Here is a 19082-nt window from a genome sequence, read left to right as displayed (position 1 = left end):
CAATTTGAATAATTCGAAAATTTGAATTTAAACGACTGGGCTTAGGCGGGAAAGGAATTGGGCCAGCGAGAGGGGAAAAAGGTTGGGCCAGCCCAACTACGCGCTAGTGCGCCATGGGCTGTCTGACAGGGATTGCCCCACCTGTCAGCGTCTCTATAACAGCGAAACGGTATGGTTCAGTGAGGGGCGTTGGATTAGAAATGGATCCAACGGCCCGCGTGTGTCATCGTCTCTGGCGAGAGCCAGAGTCACTGGCGGCGAGGGTTTGGTCCGGCGAGCTCACCGGCGGTCGGCGAGGCTGGGCGTCGGTGTAGGAGGAGGTTGTCGACGACGGCGAGGTCAGCGGTGGTCGTGGGAGGAGCTGAGGTGGCGCCAATCGTCGTCGCCGTCTCGCTACTGCCGCGGCGGTCGTCGGTGAAATTGGAGCTACGTGGTGGCGAATGTGGAGAAGCAAGGGGTCGACAAAGCTTAGAGAGAAGAGGGGAGGCGACTGGTGTGGTGAATGGAGCGAGGGGAGCCCTCCTTTTATAGCAGCTGGGCGAGGCCGAGGCTCGACGGTGATGTCAACTGCGGCGACGTCGCTACAGGGGAGCTGGGGCACTGGCGCTGACGCAGGTGGCTCGGCGACATCACGGCGGTGACGCAGGGCTTGAAGGCGGTGAAAACAAGGCGAAAACGACGACGAGCGCGTGCGGTCTCTGTCGCGGGTACCGGCGGATGGCGTCGATGGTGGCGTCGCGCACAGCGTTCCCGCGGGTCAGCGAGCATGTCCACGGCGTAGAGGGTGACGTGGGGGAGCTGGTGGCGCAGAGAGAGAGGTACGGGGTGACGCAGGCGAGCGGGGCGACGTCGTGGCCGAGCGCGTTCTGGCGCGTGTCTGTGCACGCTCTGGCGTGCGCGTGCGCGTCTGGGCGCGTTCGTGCCGGCGTGTGTGGTGCACCAATGCGTCGAGCATCGTGTCTGGCACGTTCAGGAGGGTGAGAGGAAGGGACAGGACATGGTCGTGCACGCTGAAGTGGACCAGAGAGGAGGGTGGCATGGGTGTGTGTCATGCATGCCACGGCATGGTTGGTTTGTGATGATTTTGTGCAGGGCAGCTTGTCTCTGGTGCTTGTCATGAGGGGAGAGGTATATGAGAGTACTTAGGCTGACCTAGGGTCGATGGTTTAGTCTTTTGTCCACTGGTTTTTGCAATGTATAGGGTTGGCAGCATAATGCACACAACCTGTTCGACCATATGGCCGCAAGAACAATATTTTCGAATTTTTGATTGAATTTTGGTGTGTTGTTATCATATAATATTTGAAGTATAATGGTGATGGTGGTGGTCAAATTCGAGTTGATTTGCAAAATGCCAAAATGGGTATGATCTTGTTTTTGCTTTATGGTTGCAACTTTGCTTGATCACCATTTGAATTTGAGCAAGAATTTGCAGGGGTTGTTTTGAGCAAAGTTGTTCACCTTGATGTTGTCTTGGATGAGGTGCAAAGATTTAGAATTGTTTGGTTTAAGAATCTCTCAAAACAGAGGCTCAAAGAGGGCATCATGCTAAAAATGGCAGATTTGACCATTAGTGCATGTGAGCTCATTTTGAATTCAAATTTGATTTTATTTGAGTTTCTTGGATTCCAAAAGTGTTTATAAGTGTTTAGTAACCATCTCCAACTAATGGTTCAAGTCAAAATGGCTTATTTTAAAGATTTGCAAAAATGGCCATAGCCCCATATGTGTATTTCCTATTTTTATTTTATTTTCTTTTTCTTTGATCAAAGGGCATGGTTTTGGATTCCTTGTGTGTTAGTTTAAGTTTATTAAGGGTTTCCAACCATTTTGGTAAGGTAAGGGTGGCATAAGACAAGAATTGCATTTTTGGCTAAATGCCCACATATGCCTCTATGTATATTTTTGTTTTCTTTTTATTTCACCTTAAATTTAGTGGGTAAATGATAGGTTAGGTTTTTTGAGGTTTTGCAAATCATCTAGCAAGGTAGAACATGGCATAGTTGATTATTTGCAAAAATAGCCATAGACTTACCTAGGCTTTTCTCTTTAATTTATATTCTTTTTATTTTGTTTTATCTTGGTTGGTAAAAAGGAGAGCAAGGTTTAGGGTTTTAGATCTTTTCAAAATATTTCAACAAAAAACATGGCAATGTCACAACATATAAGCATGATCACTATGCATCAAACTTAATGTAATAAAAGTTTTTGTTGGTTCCAAATTTTGAAAATAGGAAATTCATTTTCTGTCTTGGTTTGAAAATTTGGGATGTTACATTATATAAGTTGAACTTTGGGGTGATCACCTTATTGCCTAAAAAATAAAATGCAACTCGGATTCAACAATATAGGCCCATTTGTTTGCTCAATGCGAGTTTTAAGATTTTTACTAAAGTTGCGACGAACCGTATTTCTGAGGTTGCTCAAAAAGTAATTAGACCTACACAAACGGCTTTTATCCCTGGAAGGCACATTCTGGAAGGAGTGGTAGTTCTACATGAGACAATTCATGAGTTACATAGGAAAAAACTTGATGGGGTCATCTTTAAAATCGATTTTGAAAAAACATATGACAAGGTCAAATGACCTACGCTATGAAGGGATTTGATCCTATTTGGTGTGATAGAATAAAGCAATTCGTACAAGGGGGAGTGTCGGTATAAGAGTTAACGATGTTATTGGACATAATTTCCAAACTAGAAAAGGACTACGCCAGGGAGATCCTTTATCCCCGATTCTTTTTAATATTGTCGTTGATATGTTAGCGATTCTTATTGCTCGGGCTAAGGACGAGGGTAAAGTGGGGAGCTTGCTACCACATTTGATTGATGGTGGTATCTCTATTTTACAATATGCAGATGACATAATTCTTTTTTTGGAACATGATGTTGCTAAGGCTGTGAATATGAAGCTAGTCTTATGCATCTTTGAGCAATTATCGAGTTTAAAAATTAACTTTCATAAGTGTGAAATTTTTTACTTTTGGTAAGGCAAAGGATATGGAAGAACAGTATAGACATATTTTTGGGTGTGAGTCTGGATCCCTTCCATTGAGGTACTTGGGAACTCCGGTCCACTATAGGACTTTGCGAAATGCGGAGTGGAACCCTATTGAAACACGGTTTGCCTCCAAATTGGGATGCTGGCGTAGTAAATTGTTGTCTTATGGTGATAGGTTGGTCCTGATTAATTCGGTTCTTACAAGTATTCCTATGTTTATGCTCTCTTTCTTGGAAATACCAATTGAGGTTAGGAATAGGTTAGATTATTATAGATCAAAATTCTTCTGGCAATCTGATGAGTATAAGAAGAAATATAGATTATCTAAATGGAATATGTTGTGTAGTGATGACCCACAAGTATAGGGGATCGCAACAGTCTTCGAGGGAAGTAAAACCCAATTTATTGATTCGACACAAGGGGAGACAAAGAACACTTGGAAGCCTTAACAACGGAGTTGTCAATTCAGTTGCACCTGGAAACAGACTTGCTCGCAAGGGTTTATCAGTAGTAACAGGTTTATAGCAAGATAGTGAAATAACGTATGCGAGTAACGAGAGACAGCAGTAGTGATTTTAGTAAACAGCAGGATTAAAATACTGTAGGCACGGGGACGGATGACGGGCGTTGCATGGATGAGAGAAACTCATGTAACAATCATAGCAGGGCATTTGCAGATAATAATAAAACGGTGTCCAAGTACAAAGCAATCAATAGGCATGTGTTCCATATATAGTCGTGCGTGCTCGCAATGAGAAACTTGCACAACATCTTTTGTCCTACCAGCCGGTGGCAGCCGGGCCTCAAGGGAAACTACTGGATATTAAGGTACTCCTTTTAATAGAGTACCGGAGCAAAGCATTAACACTCCGTGAACACATGTGATCCTCACATCGCTACCATTCCCTCCGGTTGTCCCGATTTCTGTCACTTCGGGGCCATCGGTTCCGGACAGCGACATGTGTATACAACTTATAGGTAAGACCATAAACAATGAATATCATGATGAAACAATAACATGTTCAGATCTGAGATCATGGCACTCGGGCCCTAGTGACAAGCATTAAGCATAACAAGTTGCAACAATATCATCAAAGTACCAACTACGGACACTAGGCACTATGCCCTAACAATCTTATGCTATTACATGACCAATCTCATCCAATCCCTACCATCCCCTTCGGCCTACAGCGGGGAATTACTCACACATGGATGGGGGAAACATGGCTGGTTGATGTAGAGGCGTTGGCGGTGATGGCGGCGATGATCTCCTCCAATTCCCCGTCCGGCGGAGTGCCGAACGGAGACTTCGGCTCCCGCGACGGAGTTTCGCGATGTGGCGGCGTTACGGAGGGTTTCGGCGACTTCGACTTCTCTCCGTGCGTTTTTAGGTCGAGGCCGATAAATAGTCCGAAGGAGGGCGTCGGAGGCCGGCCGAGGGGGCCACACCACAGGGCCGCGCGGGCCCCCCCTGGGCCGCGCCGCCCTATGGTGTGGGGCCCTCGGGCCTCCACTTCAATTGCCCTTCGGCTCCGTTAGTTTCCTGGGAAAATAGGGCCTTCGCATAAATTCCGAGGTTTTTCCCGAAAGTTGGATTTCTGCACAAAAACGAGACACGAGACGGTTCTGCTGAAAACAGCGTTAGTCCGTGTTAGTTGCATCCAAAACACACAAATTAGAGGCAAAACAATAGCAAAAGTGTTCGGGAAAGTAGATACGTTTTGGACGTATCAACTCCCCCCAAGCTTAGCTTATTGCTTGTCCTCAAGCAATTCAGTTAACAACTGAGCGATAAAAGAACTTTCACGAACACATTTGCTCATATGATGTATATATTCTCATGATATGGCTAATACTTAAGCAATTCATAATGAGATACATGTAAATAAGATCATCTAACAGCTATGTCAATCATGGAGAGGTACCAACAATTAATAATAAGCATCATGAATCATGTATATAAGCAGGATTGCAATGTTCATAAGAGAGTATGATAAAGTGGTATCTCGCTTGCCTGTATTTGGTTGGCAAAACATAAATGCCCGGGCACCTCTGGAGTTCATAGAAAGACTAGAAGTAGTGATTGTCAAAAGATAAATGCATCAAAGTTATACCACAATCAATCATATTTTGAGACAAGCATATTATACTAAGAATGACAGTTGTGCTCTCAAGATAGTGCTCAAAGAAATAATGGAGACACAACATAAAAGTAAAAGATTGACCCTTCGCAGAGGGAAGCGAGGGGATTAACATGCGCTAGAGCTTTTCATTTTTATAAAGACAGGAGTAAAATTATTTTGAGAGGTGTTTGTTGTTGTCAACAAATGGTAATGGGTACACTAACTACCTCGCCAACCGGACTTTCAAGAGCGGCTCCCATGAATTATTGCATATTTATTTGGCACTCCTTCCAACCTTTCTTGCACAAACCATGGCTAACCGAATCCTCGGGTGCCTGCCAACAATCTCATACCATGAAGGAGTGCCTTTTTATTTTAGTTTTATTATGATGATGACACTCCCCCCAACCTTTGCTTACACAAGCCATGGCTAACCGAATCCTTCGGGTGCCGTCCAACAATCACAAACCATGGAGGAGTGTCTATTTAAGTTAATTAATTCGGGACTGGAATCCCATTGCCAGCTCTTTTTGCAAAATTATTGGATAAGCGGATGTGCCACTAGTCCATATGAGAGTCCGTCAAAAGTAAATGACAAGGTTGAAAGCTAAACACCACATACTTCCTCATGAGCTATGAAACATAAACACAAATTGAGAAGCATTTTGAAGGTTTTAAAGGTAGCGCATGAGAATTTACTTGGAATGGTTTGAAATGCCATGCATAGGTATTTATGGTGGACACTCTGGAATAACTTGGTTTTCATGTGTTTGGAAGTACGAGCAGCGTTCCCGCTCAGTACAAGTGAAGGCTAGCAATAGACTAGGGAGCGACAAATCAAGAGAGCAGTAACTGTCATAATCATGCTTGCGGCAAAATAAATTAACGGAGGCATAAAAGTGATACAAGAACTCTGAAGCAATATAAATCATCGAGGCTTAATTGACTTTTTGTTCAGTCATATGCATGCGTGAGCATGTGCCAAGTCGATATAAATGAATTATTCAGAGGAGGATACCACAATGCCATACTTACTTATGAATAAAACAATGCAAGCAAACATCCATGACATGCTACTCATATTAATAGATTGGAGCTAATCATGAGAGATCATAAACTACTAGACTTCCTCAAATAACATATACCTCACATGAACCAACTAAGCATGCTCACATGGATGAGTATATGTACAAAAATGAAAACAAATAGAGTTCATACCAGCCTCTCACCACAATCCAATTGTCGTAGATCGTCATTATTGCCTTTTCACTTGTGCAGCTTGGATAATATGAAATGAAAACCACGATCCAGCCACCGAAGACCATTGAACTCATAAAGAACTTTACAAACCAGAGAAGAACAGCAAATATTTTTGGTGTTTTTGTGTTTTGGGAAGGAAACAAAGCGAAATCAAGAAATAGCCAACTGAAAGAAACACAGAAAAGCGAGATGGCAGAAATCTGCCAAAACCTAACAGCAGTACAGAAATCGATTTTAACAAAAATCTTACGTTGCTCAGATCGAAAAGTGTTCAACTAATGAAAGTTAGATAACAACCTGGGGAACCTGCACAAAAATTGGCAGCTCAAAATGACGCTCTGGCTATTTTTGAGAATTTTTACGGTAACGTTCCAGAATCTGTTTTCAGGCAGCACTTCCCCAAATATTATCTTTCTCTCATTAGAAAACCACTCAATCGAACAAAACAAGTATGTACAAGTATCCAGCAACCATAGTATGCAAAGAATGAGTGATGCTGGTATACCTCCCCCCAAGCTTAGGCTTTTGGCCTAAGTGGAGTTCAATCCCATCGATCCCATGAAGTAGTGTCTCCGTAATATGAAGATGGGTCGTATTCCGGGTATGTGCTAGAAGAAGCACCCGGATATGTGACGGTGTGGTCGTAGGAGGTCCCGACGTCCTCGGAGTCATGTTGCTGGTGGAAGTCTCTTATCTTCAAATGTTCATCCACCTCTTCCTTAGTGCACGACCATGACTGCCTGTCAATACTCAACAAACTAGGTTGGGGAAGAGGGATTTCCTTCTCCTCCCCGTCAGAAAACAACATTCTATACACCATACTATCTAAAGTAGAGTCAGTAGTAACAAAATGATGACTCTTCATAGCAATAATATCAAGTCTCCTAGGGGCCAATGGCACATCATTAGGATCAATAGGAAGATTAAGATATGTTAAAACGCGCAGTGCAATGGTTCCTCCAAAAATAGGCCCCCTGGTAGTCGCGGCGAGCAATAAGAGCACCAAGGTGATAGAAGGTTTGACCAGTAAGTGCAATATTCAGGAAAGCAAGATGGTAGCTAGAGATATTACTAGTGTTCTCCCTACCAAGAATGCTAGTAGCAATGTAGTATGCAAAATATTTAATGGCGGGGAGTTGAATGTTCCTTATCTTGCCCCGCTGAATGGTGCGACAATCATCGTCGGTGATCCCACGGTAGAGCTCCAGCAAGTCCCGGGGGTTGTCATCAATCCTACTTGATGTACCTACAGGGGCAATATCCAAGGCACAACAAAAATCCTTCAATGGCATAGTCACAGTATTACCATAAATCCTGAACGCAACTGTTGGCTCATAGTGTTTGTTGTTGAACTGGAAACTCTCGACGAAGATTTTGGTGAGCAAGTAGTATTGCTCCCGTTCATCGCCCATATAAGTGGTTAACCCTGCCCTGTTGACAAGGGTTAAGAAATCCTCCAGTATCCCTGCATTCCTTAGAAAATCATAACATGGAAAAGTAGAAGCATTAGGAGGACCGTTGTCCTCTTCTGGCGCGAAGCTCGGCGCGAGGATGTCTTCATTATATGATTGCCTAATCCGGGTGGCGGCCCTAGAAGGCCTCCCGGTGCTGGTTGTCCCCTTCTTGAACAACTCTCCAAAGCTAAACTTCTTCATAGCTTCTCTGAAATTTTCAACAAATGACATAAGAATTTTGATTTGGTGACATATAATTGAGGGAAACTACCATAGGAACTTGCTAGAGTACTAATCATGCATCAAAACTAGTTTCTACCACTTAGAACAAGCATGCAAGCTCACTAAACATGTTACCTACAGCAGCAAAATATTCAAGATATACTCAACCAAACGAAATTCTACTTGGATGGGTGGAGGAGTCACATACCGAAGAGCAAATGTGCCAAATTTCAGACAGAAATCTGGGCTGAGCAAAGAGATCGAAAAATCTGGAGCTCTGGAGCAAAAACGCGAGTGAGAGGAACTTGGTACGAGTTTTTTCGGGAGAGAGACTGTTCTGGGCGAAAGAGATGACAAAGTGGGGCAGAGGGGGGCCCACACCACATGGTGGCGGCCACCTCGTGGGCCGCCCCGGCCTGTGGTCTGGCGCCCTCTGGTGCCCCACAGTCATCCTCTCGGTGTTCCCAGGTGCCTCGTCGAAAAATAGGACCAACGGTATAATTTTTGTGAATTTTTGAAAACTTTGAAAAACGCACATTTCTGGGTATTTAGTTTATTATTACTGGCCAGGAAAAATTTCGAAATCTTCAAATAACTAAGGAACTTTGCAAATCAAAAGTGCTACAGCAACTAGAGCAAATGGAGGAAGAAAGAGATGTTGTTTACCTCCTCTATGCATATAAAAAGTATTTGTTAACAAGGTTGATCAAGTCTTGCCACCAAATAAATTTTACATAGCATAAGAAGAAATAAACCTCAAATCAATCATGTTACCTTGAATTGTATTGATATGGATCCAATCACGAGAGTTTGATATTCTTCCTTAGGCTCATATATAGGACAATCAATAGTTCCCACTTTGATAGTTCTCACATTAGAAATAGTATTAACTCCACACGCTTTCTCAATCTTCTCAGGAAAATAAACGGTATGCTCCCTATCATCAACATTGAAAGTAACCTTTCCTTTATTGCAATCAATAACAGCCCCTGCGGTGTTAAGAAAAGGTCTCCCAAGAATAATAGACATATTATCATCTTCAGGCATTTCCAACACAACAAAATCAGTTAATATTAAGCAGTTAGTAGTAACTTGAACAGGAACATTCTCACATATACCAACAGGAATAGCAGTAGATTTATCAGCCATTTGCAAAGATATATCAGTAGGTATCAACTTATCTAAGTAAAGTCTCTTATAAAGAGAAAAAGGCATAACACTAACACCGGCTCCCAAGTCACATAGAGCAGTTTTAACATAATTATTCTTGATAGAACAAGGAATAGTAGGTATACCTGGGTCGCCCAACTTCTTCGGAACTTTGCCATTGAAAGAGTAATTAGCAAGCATAGTGGAAATTTCCTCATTGGGGATTTTCCTTTTGTTAGTAACAATATCTTTCATATACTTTGAATAAGGAGGCAATTTATATCTAACAGCATGTTCTGCAAGCAACTTTTTAATTTTTCTTGCATCAGTAGTAGCATTGCATTTTTCAATAAAATCATCATTAAGCTCCACATAATCTTCCTCAGGATCATCACTAAAATAACAAAGTTCAGGTGAACTAACAGGTGTAGTAGCATTAGGAGTTTCAGTATTTTCAATTTGTCTAGACCTAGCAATTGTAGCATCTAGAAAAGATCCCAATGAACCACTATCATCAAGCACAGCAGAAACATTATCAATATTATGAGAGTGTTCAGATTCAGCAGATGTACCCGCATGCGAAGCATGTGGCGGTGAAACAAGTTTATCAATCACAGATGGTGAATCAAGAGCAACAGAGGTATTCAGAATTGTACCTTTTCTTGTAGTGGATGGTAATATGGCGATCTTAGTATCGCGAGGTTTACCCATGATGGAGAATTTGCAGCGAACAATATTAATCCAAGTGAACTTCCAAATAAAGCTATGCTCCCCGGCAACGGCGCCAGAAAATAGTCTTGATGACCCACAAGTATAGGGGATCGCAACAGTCTTCGAGGGAAGTAAAACCCAATTTATTGATTCGACACAAGGGGAGACAAAGAACACTTGGAAGCCTTAACAACGGAGTTGTCAATTCAGTTGCACCTGGAAACAGACTTGCTCGCAAGGGTTTATCGATAATGTAACAGGTTTATAGCGATAGCGATAGTGAAATAACAAGGTGAGTAACGAGAGACAGCAGTAGTGATTTTAGTAAACAGCAGGATTAAAATACTGTAGGCACGGGGACGGATGACGGGCGTTGCATGGATGAGAGAAACTCATGTAACAATCATAGCAGGGCATTTGCAGATAATAATAAAACGGTGTCCAAGTACAAAGCAATCAATAGGCATGTGTTCCATATATAGTCGTGCGTGCTCGCAATGAGAAACTTGCACAACATCTTTTGTCCTACCAGCCGGTGGCAGCCAGGCCTCAAGGGAAACTACTGGATATTAAGGTACTCCTTTTAATAGAGTACCGGAGCAAAGCATTAACACTCCGTGAACACATGTGATCCTCACATCGCTACCATTCCCTCCGGTTGTCCCGATTTCTGTCACTTCGGGGCCATCGGTTCCGGACAACGACATGTGTATACAACTTATAGGTAAGACCATAAACAATGAATATCATGATGAAACAATAACATGTTCAGATCTGAGATCATGGCACTCGGGCCCTAGTGACAAGCATTAAGCATAACAAGTTGCAACAATATCATCAAAGTACCAACTACGGACACTAGGCACTATGCCCTAACAATCTTATGCTATTACATTACCAATCTCATCCAATCCCTACCATCCCCTTCGGCCTACAGCGGGGGAATTACTCACACATGGATGGGGGAAACATGGCTGGTTGATGTAGAGGCGTTGGCGGTGATGGCGGCGATGATCTCCTCCAATTCCCCGTCCCGGCGGAGTGCCGTAACGGAGACTTCGGCTCCCGCGACGGAGTTTCGCGATGTGGCGGCGTTACGGAGGGTTTCGGCGACTTCGACTTCTCTCCGTGCGTTTTTAGGTCGAGGCCGATAAATAGTCCGAAGGAGGGCGTCGGAGGCCGGCCGAGGGGGCCACACCACGGGCCGCGCGGGCCCCCCCTGGGCCGCGCCGCCCTATGGTGTGGGGCCCTCGGGCCTCCACTTCAATTGCCCTTCTGGCTCCGTTAGTTTCCTGGGAAAATAGGGCCTTCTGCATAAATTCCGAGGTTTTTCCCGAAAGTTGGATTTCTGCACAAAAACGAGACACCAGAGCAGTTCTGCTGAAAACAGCGTTAGTCCGTGTTAGTTGCATCCAAAACACACAAATTAGAGGCAAAACAATAGCAAAAGTGTTCGGGAAAGTAGATACGTTTTGGACGTATCATGTAGACCAAAGGATCAAGGAGGGTTGGGTATTGAGGTGTTGGAATTAAAGAACAAATGCTTACTAAGTAAATGGCTGTTTAAACTTCTTTCAGATGAGGGTATGTGGCAGCAGCTATTAAGCAACAAATACCTTAAAAATAAAACACTATCACAAGTTGAAGTAAAACCGACGGATTCACCTTTCTGGAAGGGTCTTATGCATGTTAAAGAGGACTTCTTTAAGAGAGGTTATTTTAAACTGGGGAATGGTACGTCTGTTAGGTTTTGGGAGGACGTATGGTTGGGTGGCACGCCTTTATCTCATCAATATCCGGCACTATATAATATCACTCAAAATAAGAATGTGTTGGTATCGACTGTGTTTGCTACGGAGCCTATTAATATATCTTTTAGACGAGGGTTGAATGATAATAAGTGGGTGCAATGGTTACATCTATGTCAGCGTTTAATTACAATTGATCTAACTACTGAACCTGATAAGTTTATTTGGAAACTTACGGATTCTGGCATTTTTTCAGTTAAGTCTATGTATCTAGATTGGATGAATGATCATACTGTTTATCTTCGCAAGTATCTATGGAAGTTAAAGATTCCCTTGAAAATTAAAATTTTTATGTGGTTCCTTAGTAATAAGGTGCTTCTAACTAAGGATAATTTAGCAAAACGGAAGTGGAAGGGTTGTCAAAAATGTTGTTTTTGTGATTCCATTGAAACCGTTAATCATTTATTTATTGAATGTCCTTTTACGAAGATACTTTGGCGTATGATGTACCTTGCTTATAATATTCCCCCGCCAGCTAATATTACTAATATGTTTGGTAGATGGCTAAATGGGGTGAGAAAAGAGGACAAACAGAAAATTCGGATTGGTGTGTCCGCCCTTTGTTGGGCTGTATGGAGTACTAGAAATGATATTATCTTTAACAAACAAAATGGAACAAATTTTTTGCAGGTTATCCGGCGAGCTGCTCATTCAATTCAACAGTGGGTTTTACTTCTCCCAGTGAACTAGCGGGAGGCTATGGTTTTTGGATGCAACCGGATGCTAGCGGTTGCTTAGGACTTCTTTTTCCAGGCTACTGAGTGGCAGCATCTTAATAGAATAGCAAATGCATAGCGTTTCTATTTGCCATATTTTCAGTTGGTTGATTCATGTATCGACCCTACCTTTTCCATGAGTGTAATAAGAGATGTTTGAACTGCTGTGACTTGATACTTCTTTAATAAAGCAGCCGTGTGCATCTATTGATGCGGAGGCTAGGGCTATGCTCCTTTATCGAAAAAAAAACATCAGTAGTACGCATACTCAGAGCTTAATTTCATCCATCTAGCTAATAGCTAGTTAGCAAATTAATTCCACTTCAATAATCAGAAGATGCACTATTGGCATGCAATTATGTTTTGGTTTCAGTTAACTCAACTGTAAGACAAGCGATCCAGATTACCTCATCCATCCATTCATGTTGTTTGCATGTCCATCTTTGTTTTGTGTCATGTGTGCATTGACATGTATGAGGTAATCAAAATGCCTTGAGATGTGTGATGTTACTAGCTATGTTACTCCCACTATGAGCAGTCTTAGTACTTATAATGAAATGTGTGGTTGCACGATTGGTTGCATCAATCTGAAAAAATCCCCCGCCCCCTAGTAGTACATTGCAGCACTTACAATAGCATGCCATCAGCTACACAAAGTTTCCAGTAGGACTGAAGCTACGCAGATAAGTAAGAGCAAGTATAATAAGATCTAGTCAGCTGGCTACAAGGATTAAAATAATATATTTGTATCTAGTTGGAGGAGAGAGAAGAGGAGAGAGAATGTGAGTGGGCTCTTATGCAAGAGCTAGCTCTAGCACGTGCTCCTAGACAAGGTGTGTGAATGAAAGGTGGGTCATCCATTGAAAAAAGTAGTACATTCTAATAGCCAACTATTGTACTTGTTGGCTACATATTGGTTATAGATGACATGACAGCTTGCTTATAGCCAACAACCGGCTATACTATTGGAGTTGCTCTAAGTTGTACATGTCATGCAACAAGCACATTACACGGACTGGGATAAGCGAGATGAAAGAGATACCGCATTTGATCACAATTGGATCACACAGAAAGTACTAACAAACTAGAGGACCAACTTCATGCTCGAGAAGTAGAAGTCGATCCAAGATCGCAACGCTACAGTGAAGATCGAAGCAGCGACAACACATGAGCCGAAACATTATTTAGCCTCGAGTTCAATCATCTAGCTCCACGGGGAAGGGGCGCGTCTTCATCCGATTAATGGCAAGAGCGGTCGCCACAGGAATTCCGGCAACCACAAAGGTCAAGATCTTCATTGGCCAAGTGAATTTGGAAGCTTCAGGCCCGCGTTGTGGTGGCTTGGGCACCTCGGAGCTGAACATGCGAGGTTTGACTGCCGGCGGCTGTCCTGGTCGCGTGAATAATCCGCCATGGGGAAGACCACGGAGCAGCAGCCCATGCTCTGCCTCCATCGCCGGCGGCGATCGCCGTACCGCCTTGCCGCCGATCTTGGACGCTAGAGACCTGATCGCCGCCATTCTCGAGTCCTGTTGGAAGATCAAAACAGAGCAGACAAATACGGCTGACCACGTCGTCGAGTAATACAAAGTCCAGATAAAAAAAAACTCTGTTTTCGTTTTTGAAAAAGAGAGTCCGGACAGAAAAGTCTATCCGGAGAAGGGAGCCCGCCATGTCATCGCTCCAACAGAAAGCGCGCGCGCCCTTCCTCACCTTGTCCTTGCGGTCCACGCGACCACGACCTTTCTGTTATACTACTACCCGCTCCACGTCACAGGGTCTCATCCTGAGCGTCCGTTCCCGATCCGACGGCGGGGAGGCTCCCCGCTTGCGTCGCCATATGCCTCCTGGGCCACGCGCGCGGACCAACGACCCGGCGTTCGGCTTCGTCCCTCCCTCTAAAACCCACGCGCGCGCGCGCTCTTCCTCGACTTCCACCAGCCCCCTCTCTCCTTCCTCCGCCCTTGGGTCTCTCGCCCTCGTCAACCGCGGCGGCGGAGAGGCTTCCGCTGTCCTCGGTGTAGTGGCTCCCTTCGCCGGACAGGTACAGCCGTTTGCTTACGCTTCCTCGTCCTCCCTCTCCCGCCTGGATCTCTACGAGTTTCACGCATTCAGATTCAGTACTAGCTATATCCGTCAGAGTTGCGATTTCGCGTTGGTTTGTTGTTTGATACGTGCGAGTAATGGAATCGGCTTGACGCGATGTTCTGTTGTTCCTGCCGCATAGAACGAAGCGTACGTACGGTAGTAGTAGCTAAATTTATCTGGGATTCAGGCTTTTCTTCTTCCTCCAAATTGGAAAGTAAGGATCTTGGCTGACCCATGATGACTGCGTACACAGCGTTCATCATGGCAGTCTAAGTTGTCAGGATTCACTATTTCTCGTAGGTGTTTTTTTTAATTATTTTGCGAATGTCGTAGGTGATTATTAGTTGCTAAGATCAACAAATCGCGGTGTGTTTCATCTCTGCATTTTACTGAAAAACACCGAGTCCCTGTCTGCAAAGCAACACGCACATGATGATTGATGTTGGTCTCTGTCTGTGTTTTATCTGGAATTCAGAGCTTTCTGTAGCCTACATATAACATGCTATTTCAATTTTGGCAGCTTCTCTTATGTTCCAGTCAAATATATGGATGCCTCTGAACTAAAAATTAATGCTTGCCTGTGATGCTATATTAGTTGTACCAAGTTGTGGGTTTCGTAAAGTTTCCTAGGTTATTTTGTATCTAACAAATACTAGTATTATTTTTGCATCGGTTAACGTTGATTTTATTTTCTCAACCACAGGACCATGGGTGCCGGCGGTTTCAGAGTGCTGCATCTCGTCAGGCCCTTCCTGGGTTTCTTGCCGGAAGTGCAGAGTGCTGATAGGAGAATTCCATTCAGAGAAAAACTCATCTACACAGTTATCTCTCTCTTCATTTTCCTAGTGTGCAGCCAGCTCCCGCTCTATGGAATCCATTCAACTACTGGATCTGATCCTTTCTACTGGTTGCGTGCCATTCTTGCATCCAACCGTGGTACTGTTATGGAGCTGGGTATTACTCCAATTGTGACATCTGGGATGGTGATGCAACTTCTGGTTGGATCAAAGATCATTGAAGTTGATAACAGTGTGAGAGAGGATCGTGCACTTCTGTAAGTATTTGAATTGCAGACTCTCCTACTTTCAGTTGTCTACATATCGTTCGATTCTGTTTCCATAGTCTGATCAGTAAAAGTCTGTGAGGTGTTTCAATGAATAACCAATGGAAGTAGTTCAGAACTCATGACTTTTATTTCCTATATACAATGATGGTCTTCTGATGCATACATTGTCTATCTTATTCAGGAATGGTGCACAGAAGTTGCTTGGTATCCTGATTGCTATTGGGGAAGCTGTGGCATATGTTCTGTCTGGGATGTATGGCAGTGTAGGCCAGTTAGGAACAGGAAATGCTATTCTCATTATACTTCAGCTTTTCTTTGCTGGAATCATTGTCATCTGTCTGGATGAACTTCTCCAGAAAGGATATGGTTTGGGTTCTGGCATTTCTCTATTCATTGCTACCAACATCTGGTAAGCATACTAGAATTTATTTCCCTTCTGTTGCTGATATATTGTTCTGTGACAACTTGACTAACGGTGAACTTGTGTAATACAGTGAGAATATCATCTGGAAAGCGTTTAGCCCCACAACTATCAACAGTGGCCGTGGTGCTGAATTTGAAGGAGCTGTCATTGCATTGTTCCATATGTTGATTACTAGAACTGACAAAGTCCGTGCCCTACGGGAGGCTTTCTACCGCCAGAATCTTCCGAACGTGACCAACTTGCTTGCTACTGTCCTGGTCTTCCTCATTGTTATTTATTTCCAAGGTTTCCGTGTTGTGCTTCCAGTTAGATCAAGGAATGCCCGTGGGCAGCAAGGTTCATATCCAATTAAACTGTTTTACACATCGAATATGCCCATTATTTTGCACTCTGCACTCATTACCAACCTCTACTTCATATCTCAGGTACATACTTCGATTCCAGTACATTAGTAAATCTATGTATGTATGTGAAAGTGCTAACACGTTTTTATTGTTGTCGCAGCTTCTTTACAGGAAGTTCAGTGGCAATTTCCTAGTTAATCTTATCGGAATATGGAAAGAATCTGAGTATTCAGGCCATTCTATCCCGGTTGGTGGTCTTGCTTACTATGTTACTGCACCATCGAGGTGAATAACTAGTTTTTTTACATTAACACCTACCTGTTTTTTGTGTTATTTTAGTTACTCCGTCAGAAGTTTGTGGTCTTGATACTTATCTGAACATGTTGGAAACCATGCAGTTTGGCTGATATTGTCGCAAATCCATTCCATGCGCTGTTCTATGTGGTCTTCATGCTGTCAGCTTGTGCTCTGTTCTCAAAGACATGGATTGAAGTTTCAGGTTCATCAGCTAGGGATGTTGCTAGGCAGCTCAGGGTAAATGCACTTTATACATAATAGTACATATTTTCTTAATCTAGCTGCATATTTTCTTAATTATACCTATTCCCTGTCAAACAAGGTGGAAGTCCAGTTCTTCTTGTCTACTGTTTCTGGCTGTGGTTCCTTAGTAATAAGATTACTGATTCGTGCCATTTTGTAGTTTTAACTATAGGATGCCACAATAAATTAAATAGACAAGGTTGACCTTAGTCCTTTATGATGCTGGATCTGTATCGGTCATTTTTCGTTTCTATACAATTGTGTCCGTAAATATTTTCATAGATGATTTTACACTGTCTTCTTCTTAAGGCTGAACAGTGGACACATGTTGCTTGGTATGAAATGCATCATTTGGATTTATTTTACGAGGCATTCAATGTGTAATTCTTTTTTTTATGTGTGTGCATCAGTATTGCTATTAGGGTACTACGTTGTTGCAGAGGCTGGGTGTAATTGGTATCTTAACGATATTAATATATTCTCTTTATTGAAAAAAATGTTATGGGCATTTATATATTTACAATTTGTAACTATACTGGTTATTTATGCACCTCTAGTAGTTTTCCACATGAATTATCACTGTGCAGAAGCTACCTATAAACTTTTAATTTTGAAAATTGAACAGGAACAACAAATGGTGATGCCAGGCCATCGTGAGTCAAACCTGGAGAGGGAGTTGAACAGATACATCCCCACCGCTGCTGCATTTGGAGGAGTTTGCATTGGCGCATTGACTGTCCTAGCAGATTTCATGGGTGCAATTGGTTCAGGAACCGGTATACTGCTCGCTGTTACCATCATATACCAATACTTTGAGACATTCGAGAAGGAAAGGGCAACCGAGCTTGGTTTTTTCGGCATGTGATCAGTGACTGATATGGTGTTATGGCTAGCTTGGTCTTGCAAACCATAGTACTGTTTTGGGAGCATAGATTCAGTTAAGTTAAAAGAATAGCAGAATCTGCTTGTGGGTTTTCAGATGCATGGTGGAATGTACACTGGCCAAGTGCAGCCATGGGCCAATTGGCCACCGTGTATTTGTGTTCTGAGGTCTGATCATGTTCTGGCTATCCTAGTAACCGGATATGTTGCAGCAGTATAGTTGTCTTTTAACTAAATTGTATATTAGTTTTCTCTTGTGCTGTGGTAATACTCCGTAGTCTGTATTAACTTTTCTGACATTTGGCAACAGTTAGAAATATGGATGCCCTTCTATATTATCCAAGCACCAAGATCGAGTGTAGATCGTACCCTAGAATTGATAATCCAATTTCCTTGTGATTCACAGGCTCCTCTAACACTAGAATTGAGAAAAATAGACATTCATTTATATTTCTAAATATAATTTTGAAATAAACTCAATGTCCTACGGAGACCTAACTACAAAAAAATCAATGTTAGCAAATAGCTTCTTTACCACTGAATTTGCAACCAGTCCCCTACTTTTTGTTGAAATTGCTAGATCTAGATCTTGGAGAAATTTGATGTTCTTCCTACTTTTTATTCTCCCTCCCTTATTCTCCCAATAGTGTTTGTAGCTTTGTTGAAATTTGGGAGTGAAGGACTTAGGCATCTAGTGGTGTTCTTGCATTGCATTAGGTGCATCGGTTTGGATTCTCTACGGAGATTTGGTCTCGTGAGAGTTCGTGAGTATTACCTCTTGGGTTCTTGGAACCCTAGATGGCTTGTAGATCTTTGTGGTCTTGTTGCCTTTGTGGCATGGCAGCTTTCGTGGCATGGTAGCCTTTGTGGCATTGTTGGATTTGTGGCATAGTAGCCTTTGTGGCGTGGTAGCCTTTGTGGCGTTGTTGTCTTTGTGGCGCGTTGTAGCCGTTGTGGCCGTGTAGCCGTTTGTGGCGTGTTGTACCCTTGGTGGCCTTGTACTTGAGAGCCTCCGGTTGTTGTGGAGTTTGCCTCAAGCTTGTTACTTGGGTGATTGCCCCAAGCTTGTATGGGTTCGGTCTCGGCTAGATGGAATAATTGAGCCAGAACAGAAAAAAATAAAACATTAGAACAGGTATAAATAAGAAAATCTTAGTTAAGAGGATTGATGTAAAGAACATGTTCCAAATCACGATCGATTCCCTTTTCAAAACCTGTTGCAACAGCTTGGGCTCTTCCTGCATGCCACAAATGCCCCACAAAAAAAGAAGAATACTAGAACAAAATGAGAAGTT

The 19082-nt window shown here is 43.0% G+C and overlaps 1 protein-coding gene across 1 annotated transcript; it reads left to right on the top strand.

The window, feature by feature from the left end:
* The first annotated feature begins 14365 nt into the window (after positions 1-14365).
* Positions 14366-18190, top strand: LOC127296513 (uncharacterized). The gene is made up of 7 exons (XM_051326617.2): positions 14366-14487; positions 15235-15585; positions 15779-16006; positions 16092-16446; positions 16526-16650; positions 16764-16899; positions 17531-18190. Exons 2-7 carry the CDS (start codon positions 15239-15241, stop codon positions 17768-17770), a joined length of 1431 nt encoding a protein of 476 aa, XP_051182577.1. The 5' UTR covers positions 14366-14487; positions 15235-15238; the 3' UTR covers positions 17771-18190.
* Positions 18191-19082: the final 892 nt, after the last annotated feature.

The sequence above is a fragment of the Lolium perenne genome, chromosome 4 (genome assembly GCF_019359855.2).
Source record: "Lolium perenne isolate Kyuss_39 chromosome 4, Kyuss_2.0, whole genome shotgun sequence".
NCBI lineage: Eukaryota > Viridiplantae > Streptophyta > Magnoliopsida > Poales > Poaceae > Lolium > Lolium perenne.
Note: the sequence above shows the minus strand (reverse complement) of the source record. Positions and strands in the feature narration are given on the sequence as shown.

Excerpts from the sequence above, each read along its gene's own strand:
- LOC127296513 (XM_051326617.2), top strand. The coding sequence starts at position 15,239 with ATGGGTGCCGGCGGTTTCAGAGTGCTGCATCTCGTCAGGCCCTTCCTG. Across the intron at positions 16,447-16,525 it reads ACCTCTACTTCATATCTCAG|CTTCTTTACAGGAAGTTCAG; the intron begins GTACATACTTCG and ends TTGTTGTCGCAG. Across the intron at positions 16,900-17,530 it reads ATGTTGCTAGGCAGCTCAGG|GAACAACAAATGGTGATGCC; the intron begins GTAAATGCACTT and ends AAAATTGAACAG.